The sequence below is a fragment of the Primulina tabacum genome, chromosome 4 (assembly GCF_025594145.1).
Source record: "Primulina tabacum isolate GXHZ01 chromosome 4, ASM2559414v2, whole genome shotgun sequence".
In the NCBI taxonomy this organism is placed as follows: domain Eukaryota; kingdom Viridiplantae; phylum Streptophyta; class Magnoliopsida; order Lamiales; family Gesneriaceae; genus Primulina; species Primulina tabacum.
In genome coordinates, this window is record NC_134553.1 from 37,448,318 (window position 1) to 37,457,525 (window position 9,208).

Consider the following 9,208-nt stretch of genomic DNA (forward strand, 5'->3'; position numbering starts at 1 on the left):
TTAACAAAGGGGATGTATTTATCAAAAGCTACTACGGGATATATACGTCATGTTAAACAAATTTCAAAAGGGTTGAAATATCCAAAAATTAATATATATATATATATATATATATATATATGTAATTTTGAAGTGCTAATTGGATTTATATCGAATACCTATTACATGAGTGATCTTCTATATGCGTTTATTCGACTCATGTTTATAGTGAAAATTAATAACTTTTGATATAATAATAATATTTATTATTAAAATTAACGTATATTAGATAATATACTTTTTGACATAAAATAATATGTTTAACGCAAATCAACTTATATTATACTATATCTTTACAAAACATAATTAATAAAAATGGTATTTTTACAATATAAAAAATATTTAGACATAAAAATTAATAATTTTCATATATTAGATAAAAAAATTTCATATATTTAAATTGAATCATAAAATAGTATCATAAAATAAATTTTTTTCCCTTGAAAATAAAGGTACTAACGTGATCGAAAAATGACCCGTCGGACAAAAATTATGACATAATTATCCATCATTGGCACCAAGAATTATGATATCATAAAATTAATTTTATTACTAAAGAAAAGAAATGGAGAATAAATAATTAGAGAGAGAGAAGAAAAGAACTAGACCATGTCTGTTTTACCCTTTGGTTGAAGGCAATACGCCATGTTTTTGGGGTAAGAGAAATGGAAGAAGCTTAGCTGACGCGTGAAGCAGTAAGTGTAAATCAAAACAGAGAGAGAGAGAGAGAGGAGTGTGTGTATTTTCTCCTCTCTTCTCCTCTCTTCTCTTATCTTTCTCTGTAAGTCAAACTTCCAAATCTCTCTCTCTCCCCTCCATTAATCTGCGTCTCTCTTTCTTCTCTGCATTCACATTCATTCTTTGCCTCTTCCTTTTGGATTCACGAGATCCCCCATCTCTTTTTCTTCTTTCTTTCTTTTGTTTTTTGGGTTGTAGCTCTGTATCTTGTTCTATTAGTACTTGGCATTTGTTCTGTAGACTGGGATTGAGGGGGTGCTGGTGAAAATGTCGCGTCCGGGGAAATCTATGTCGGAGCAAGGATTGGATTCTCTGTCGGATCGGTTGAGGAATACATTGGCTTATGATGACGGAGGTGAACGTGTTAGCGTTAATAAGCCGGACTTCAGGGAACTCGATCTGGGTTCTCCGGTTTCGCCGCTGCGGCCTCGAACCGGCTCGGCCGCTGCCATTACCACGACCACGAGTAGCAGTTCCAGTTCATCTGGATCGGTTTCGGGCCGGAGCGCGTCTGGGTTTAACCCGAATGTCCCCAGGAAGTCAGATTCGAATCCCAACAGCCACTCGGGGGAGCTTTCGGCGGAGAGTTCCCCAACGGCGGCCCGCTCATTCAAGCCGGGGCATTCCCGTTCCGATTCTTTTGGGTCTCACCAGCTGACTTTCGGCGGGGTGGGGTCCGTCTGCTCGCCATCCCCGAACGTGCTTCCAACGGGGAACATTTGCCCCTCCGGCCGGATCGTAAGAACCGGCATGGCGAGCCGAGCTACCAAGTCTGATACTTTGGGGTCTGGTTCGGGGAATTACGGACATGGAAGTATAATGCGGGGCCATGGCGCAACTAAACCTGCCGATACCGGTGCTGCTAATTACTCTAGAGGGGTAATGGTTGGCGGAGAAACGGAGAGGAAAATGGGAGCATGTAGTAGTATTGATCCGGAGGATTTAAAAAGAATGGGAAATGATAGTTACAAGAAAGGTCACTTTGAAGAGGCTTTGACTCTTTATGAAAAGGCCATTTCAATATTACCAGGCAATGCTGCATATCATTGCAATCGAGCTGCTGCTTTGATAGGGCTGCGCCGGTTGCCTGAGGCGGTGACGGAATGTGAACATGCCATTAAGTTGGATCCGGGATACGCAAGGGCGCACCAACGCATAGGATCTTTGCTGCTTCGGTGAGAATGCGTTTAAAGTTTGAATCTTTAATGAGATTATTTTCTATGTATTGGGATTTGGAAGCTTTTGCTGTTCCATTAGTTGTAACGGTTGTGTGTTTGGAATTCTGTGATGCCTACCCGAATTGCTGAATTAATTTTTTTGTCATTCTGTGTCATAAATGGTTTTTGTTTATTTCTGCCAGGACTGGTTCATGTTGGATTTCGTTATCTGTTTTTTACTGTTTCGTCTAGTTTTTTGCTAATGTCATGATCATAAGGCATAAGCTCTCTCTCATTACATTTTGTTTAACATCCGTTCTTGATGATATTTTTCACTGCTTTCTGTGGGGTTCCTTTTTGTTTGTGATTTCAATTGCGTTTACAGGACGGAGGCCCTTTTTGATTTATTTGGTTTGGTTGTTTTGAAACTCAAATAATGGGAATAGACAGTCCATGCTAATATGGGATTCTTTTTTCTTGTTGTTGTTATTCGGTCAAGGAGGATTCTATCTAGTGAAACATCAAGTATAACATACATGGTGGCATTTTTTTCATTCTTATTGAATGGTATTGGCGGAAATATCACGTTAGTAAATAGGATTTGTCTCATTTTCATTTTTACTTTAACCCAATTACTCCATGATGAGTCTAATTCCTATGTTGTTAACAGTTTAGGACAGGTTGAGAACGCCAAGAAGCACATTTCTTTTCCAGGAAATCAGCTAGATCCCATCGAAATGCAGATGTTGCAGTCGGTGGAGAAGCATCTAAGCAAGTGCGCAGATTCCCGAAAAGTTGGTGATTGGATAAGCACATTGAGAGAAGCTGATGCTGTCATAGCTTCTGGAGTTGATGCGTCACCTCAGGTCCTTTTTCTTTCCACCCTTCTTGGTTTCTTATAACTGTTCATCCAGTAATTTTTAAGCAACTGTGGATTTTCAGATTCTGAACTGGTTGAATTTGAATTTACAGCTTTTTGCCTGTAGGGCAGAAGTTTTCTTGAAGCTCCACAAACTAGAAGACGCAATCACGGCCATGCCAAATATCCCTTCATTTGAACCCTCCATCAGTCCCCAATTACAGTCGAAGATTTTTGGGATTGTTTTTGAGGCATACCTTTATTTTGTTAATGCACAAATAGAGTTGGCCAAGGGAAGGTGAGTTTAGAAATGTCGGTGATGTTTGGTCGGGCTCTCAACTCAACTCAAAAGTTCTAAGAAAATGTGGGTTTGAGTATTTTTAAAATGTGGTTGCATATGTAATAAATTAATGTCATGTGATGGTTGAGTGAAAAAGTAAATTAAAATAATAACTAGCTGCAGAAACTAGTGGAAAATTATGTAATTTTGTAGTTATTGCCTTTTGAATTGTTGATTGCAGATAGGAGATAGTAATTAGATAGAAAAATTTTACCTATTAAAGACGAGGGATGTTTTTTAATAAGAAATAGGGAAAAATTACAAATTTTGAGTGAAGAGGAGTTGAGTTGAGCGTGAGAGGCCAAACAAATCAGGTTCCATCAGATGCAAGAAAAAGGAAGTTAAGGGTCTTGAATATGAGATGAATGATGAATCTTTGCAGGTTTGATGTCGCACTTACAACCATTGAAAAAGCTGGAGAGATTGACCCTCGTAATATTGAAATTTCGCTTCTACTTAAAAATATAAGATTGGTGGGCAGAGCTCGAGCTCGTGGAAACGATCTATTCAAATCGGAAAGGTTTACTGAAGCCAGTTCAGCTTATGGGGAAGGACTCAGGCTTGATCCGTCAAATGCAGTTCTTTACTGCAACAGAGCAGCCTGTTGGTTTAAGCTTGGGCAGTGGGAAAAGTCGGTGGACGATTGTAACAAAGCCCTCCGTTTCCAGCCTCATTATGTCAAAGCTTTACTTCGAAAGGCCGCTTCAAATGGAAAGGTAAAAATTTCACCTCAAAAAGCTTTCTTAATTTTTAACATTGCACCAAATGCGTGCCACTTACAGATCCATGATTGTTTGAGATAGACGATTTATGTTTAATTGGCATTATTATTATAGTTGGGAAATTGGAAGGAAGCTGTAAGAGATTACGAGGTGTTGAGAAAGGAACTCCCGGATGACAAGGAGGTTGCTGAATCTCTATTTCATGCACAAGTTGCATTGAAGATATCACAGGGAGAAGAGGTTCATAACATGAAATTTGGTGGGGAAGTAGAGCAAGTTTCGGGTCTAGAGCAGTTCCGAGCTGCAATTTCTTCACCATGTAAGTGTGTTGATTCGTATTTTCATATAATCGCAATGAGTTGATGATCATCGTATGCAAAAAATTCTCAGGTACATCTGTGGTTCATTTCGAAGTTCGTTCAAATCTGCAATGCAAGCAGATAACTCCATTCTTGGATACATTATGCAGCCAGTTTCCATCCGTCAATTTTCTCAAGGTTGGCGACCTTTCTCTTTTTTTCTCTCTTTTTTGGTTTTATTTTGAAATATGTAGTTCATCCAACTGATTTTTTTGTGGGAAACCGATAATTGTCCTTGTTGTCGTGTATATGCTCATGTAATTTTGCATGCTACACAATGATCTGTATACATCAGTTGGGTCATTTAAGTTTTAAATGATTTGCATCGCTACCAGCATTTATTTTTTTCGATCAATATAAAGAGACAGTCTTAAAATTTTATAAATTTGAGTTACGTCGTTACAAACTATGTATTAGGTTAGATTGAAATGATCTTGATTAGCAGTTTCAATACCAGATAAGAATTATGGAAGTGTGGTAGATTCGTGCTTTTGAATTGATTGTTAAATTTATTAATTTTATACCTCTTACATTGTCTCATCAGTTTCTATAAAATCAATTTATATTTTATTTAAAGGTGGATATTGAAGAAAGCCCTACCATTTCTCATGCCGAAAATGTTAGAACAGTACCAACATTCAAGATATACAGAAACGGCAATCGAGTCAAGGAAATGGTATGTCCTAGTACCGAGGTTTTGGAGTCATCGATAAGACATTACAGTACTTAGATCATGGATACACCAAATGACTGCAAAATCGCCCACCTTTGTATATGAAGTTCCTTGTAACAATTTTTCGAGCTCCAACACCATAAACAGACCAACATAGGCTAGCTCTTTTGCTGTTGTTCTTCACCAATTAATTCATTCATGATTCATTCTTCCCTCGCGCTCATCTACCCTTTTACTTCGTTTTGAACCTTGCTTCATATGAGTTTCCACTGGACCGCGGCGACTGTCTCTCCCAGCGCATCATCTTTCAAGGAACGAATAGAAAGAGGTATGTAAAGATTTTTCTTTGGTCCGTAGAGACGGAGATTTGCTGGCTAATCGACATATAGAATACAATATGTGCATGTATATATATATATATACTTCATTCAATACATTGGAGGTTCATTGATGGAGGTGGATGTCTGGTGGTATGCATTGGGTTAGTGAAAGATGGATATGAGTATTTTGTCATGGATTCTTATGTTTTGTGTCTCAACAATTTCATATAATTCATCTTTTTCTTTTCTTTTTATCGTTGATATTCCATTTTTTCTCGTTTTTATTCAGTCATTGTAGTAAAGTGGACTGACTGCAAAGAAATTATATTTGTTCATAAATTTTTTAGGGTCGTTCATAATTATTTGTTCTCCCATTATGTTGCAAAGGGAGTGGGTATATTCCATGAGGGCTTTAGAGTAAAAATTTTGATGCCACCATCAAATTGTCATGATTCGTAATACTATATATTGTTTAATATTGAAAAATTATGTTACGGTATATACAACATTATCTAAAGTTAATGCAAAATTTATTTAAATTTCTTTTTTTTTTTTTATCGAAATTTAAATGACTCTCACTCATAAAATTATTAATTAATATCGTGATAGTTTTTGTTACAAAAAAATAATCTTTCGAGTTTATGTTTCTTTGTTAAGTATTTTTCAACTCATATGTTTAAATTAATGTCGCTTTAATTTTAATATAATACAATTTATGTACTAAATATAAGACTTTTAAAAGAAATATTATTAAAATATGTAATATTATTATATTTACAACAATTATCTTATTCCATAAATTATTTATTTGTATTTATTAAATATAAAAAAATCTTAAGCTTAAATTAACGTAAAAACAATAATTAATTTTATAGTTTAATAAAATAATTAATTCAAATAAATTTAATTAAATTAGTAAATACAACAAATGACTTATTAAATAAAATATGAATTAACTTAAAAATTTATGGTGAAACTACTTTTTTTTAATTAAAATTATCTTTTTGATTATATTTAAGTAATAAATAATTTAGTTTGAGTGATTTATAAAATAGTTTGGTTTTATATAATTTATATTAAATAATTTTGATAGTGAATTAAATACCAAACATAAATAAATTATAAATTATTTGAAAATTAACCAACTACATTCATATTAAATATAATTGCACAGATGTAAATTTAATCATCCGTTTAATACATAATTAATAAAAAAATAAATAAAAAATGAAAATATTGCAACTCCACATAATTTAATAACAATTTTTTTAATACAACAATTATTGTAAAACACAATCCATTTAATACACAATTAATTATAAATATAATTCATTAAATGAAAAATAGGCAAGTCTAAAAAATTGTTACAATTTTTTATATAAATTTTATTCCAACAATTAATAATAATAAGTTGATATGATCGGTTAAAGGTGAGAAAATGTGTAGAAAAAGAGGCATTTGAATAACACTTACGATTTTCAATACCTTTTCGACTGAGGAGTCGGTTTAGTGATAAACTGATACTCTAAAATCTCATAAGTCAATATCAATCAGTTAAAAAATATTGTGCGGAAACAAACTGACTGATAGATAGAATATAAACTGAAATAAGAAGACAAAAGATTTTATGGATGTTCGGAGATTTCAAACACTCCTACGTCACCCCTTCTATCTCAAGGATATGATATACACTAAAAGACTTTGATCGATACAAACGGTTGTACAGACCCATTTCAGTTTTGGACTTAACAATGCCAAACTGAAACTCTTAGTTACAAACTTGTTTATAGTACTTAATAGAACTGAATTAATCTAACACAACTGATCTCTTCAAGATCGAGTAATACAATTTGTGTTGAAAGCTCGAAGTATAGCCTGAAAGCTATGAATGTATACAATAAGCGTGATCTTTTATGTTTGTAAAGATTTCAGCAGAGTAACTGAATCGATATAGTTCAAAGACTTCAAGAGTTCAAGTATGCAAGAATTACGAGAGATCAAGAATACTAGAATCTTTCTTTAGTTGCTCTTCTATGCTATTTATAGGCTTCCCTCCAACGGTAATATTAAATACAATTTGAACCTTTCTATCCGTTGTATGCCACGTCAACATTCTTCTGACAGTAGTACACTGTAACTTTTCTGAAATGAGACGATCCCACTACTTGTTGCAGTCAGCTTTTGTCGGTTGAATGTCTTAAATTATGACGTGTACAGCTGAGGGATCAGCTGATTGAATGTAGTTGATAAGCTCACACCTGTTTGTAGTAATTGATCAATTCCAACTGATCAGTCAGTTGTCTGCGTAGTTCAATTGCTGATTCAGTTGCCTTCGAAAATCTGCGTATTATCCTTCAGTTAATGACAAACGATAGTTTGCATATTTTAGACCAGTTATCATTCTTTTATATCAGTTTAGATGCTCAGTTTGTCAAACATCCGAAATTTAGTTTCCAACAATTTTTCACTTTTAGGTGTTTGACAAAACTTGGAAAGTAAGAACTGAAACTGATCATCTGAACTCATTGTAGATAAAAAAAACTCTTTCTATGTACAGATTCGTACAAAGAATAAAAGAATAAAGAATATTCTAAGTAAATAAAATAATCTTCAAAAATCTGTCAAAAAGTCTTCTATTTCTTCTTGATCATCTTTGAAGATTTCTCTGGCTGAATTTTTCCTTGTTCTTGTTCTTCCCCCTTTTTGTCAAACTCATCAACCTTTTCAGATAAGATCCGCACATCCGAGGAGAGGTTCGAAACTGCATTCATCAGGATATCTTGCAGTAAATCCATTCTTTTGGAGACAGTGCTTTCCAGAAAATCAAGACGTCTTGTAACCAAGGCTTGAGTTTTGAAATGAGCTTCAGCTGACACTCTGTCTTTTCGAAGTTCTTCCATTTGAAAGAATAATGAAGTTACGTCCTTCTGTATTTGCTGCAGTTTTCCCATGGTATTGTCCTTTATAGAGTCGAACCTCATGGAAGTCATTACTCCGACGAGATTGGTCTGAATAGCCTGAATTTCTTCAAACAAAGATTCAGTTGCTATTGAAATACCAGGAGACATGGCTCCAGAGGTTTTTGGTTCCTGCTCCCTGTTCTCTTGATTGAAGATCACCAGGCCCCGTTAGTTGTTTCAGTTACAGGATTGATCATTTCTGAGATATCCTCTGGTATAGCTTCCTGTTGAGGCTGTGGAGAAGAAGAAGTCGGAACAACAGTAGAATCTGAAGGTTCTTCATGTGGTTGATCAGTTGAAATAGTAACTGATACTTGAGCTGGTTGCTCAGCTGATTCTTCAGTTGTTTGAACAACTGAAATTATTGTAGGCTGTACATGTGACAGTTCTTCAAATAATGTTTGTTCAGTCATGGAGGATGATTGAACTGCTTCTTCAGTTCTTGTAAAAACTGCATGTTCAGTGGTGGCAGTCAACTGAACTGGCTCTTCAGTTGGTTGAAAAGAAGCTTGTGAAGCTGGCTCGTCAGTTGCGAATAATTCTTCAACTGCTTCTGTAGTATGTTGAATATCAGAGGCAACTGATTTAATGACTTCATCAATGTTTGCCAATGACAATTCAGCATCAGTGTAGAGTTCAGATCCTGCAGTTGAGGAATGAGGAGCAGCAGTTGACGGTTGCGCATCCTTTGAAGAAGGAGCAGTTACTTGCTCAGCAGTTTCAGCAACTGGTTCCTAGGATGGATTTTCTGATTGAACTGATTGTTCAGCTTGCTCGTCTGATGAAAGATCTTGGGAATCTTCTGAAATGATCAGTTCTTGATCTAGTTCCCAATTCTTAATCTCCATCTGCAGAGTTAAAAGATCCATGTCCAGCTGGTCATGAAATGATTTGTCATTAAAGGCAGTTGGGCTGGTGGGATCATAGTTTTGGCATAGTTAAACAATCATCTGTTTTAGTTTCTTCGCCGATACTTGATCAAAGAAATATTTCGTCCTCTGCAACGCCTGAGCCACTGAAGCTGCTTTGACCAATTTTAGA

The 9,208-nt window shown here is 35.2% G+C and overlaps 1 protein-coding gene across 1 annotated transcript; it reads left to right on the top strand.

Moving 5' to 3' along the window:
- Positions 1–695: 695 nt before the first annotated feature.
- Positions 696–5,461, top strand: LOC142543235 (TPR repeat-containing thioredoxin TTL1-like). Its single transcript, XM_075650363.1, has 7 exons — positions 696–1,952; positions 2,605–2,800; positions 2,907–3,091; positions 3,516–3,849; positions 3,970–4,174; positions 4,246–4,352; positions 4,792–5,461. Exons 1-7 carry the CDS (start codon positions 1,045–1,047, stop codon positions 4,942–4,944), a joined length of 2,088 nt encoding a protein of 695 aa, XP_075506478.1. The 5' UTR covers positions 696–1,044; the 3' UTR covers positions 4,945–5,461.
- The last annotated feature ends 3,747 nt before the right edge of the window (positions 5,462–9,208 follow it).

What these genes read in the sequence shown, in the direction of transcription:
- LOC142543235 (XM_075650363.1), top strand. Translation starts at nt 1,045, where the DNA reads ATGTCGCGTCCGGGGAAATCTATGTCGGAGCAAGGATTGGATTCTCTG. An exon ending in ATAGGATCTTTGCTGCTTCG is followed by an intron (nt 1,953 to 2,604) that starts GTGAGAATGCGT and finishes TGTTGTTAACAG; the next exon opens with TTTAGGACAGGTTGAGAACG. An exon ending in ATAGAGTTGGCCAAGGGAAG is followed by an intron (nt 3,092 to 3,515) that starts GTGAGTTTAGAA and finishes GAATCTTTGCAG; the next exon opens with GTTTGATGTCGCACTTACAA.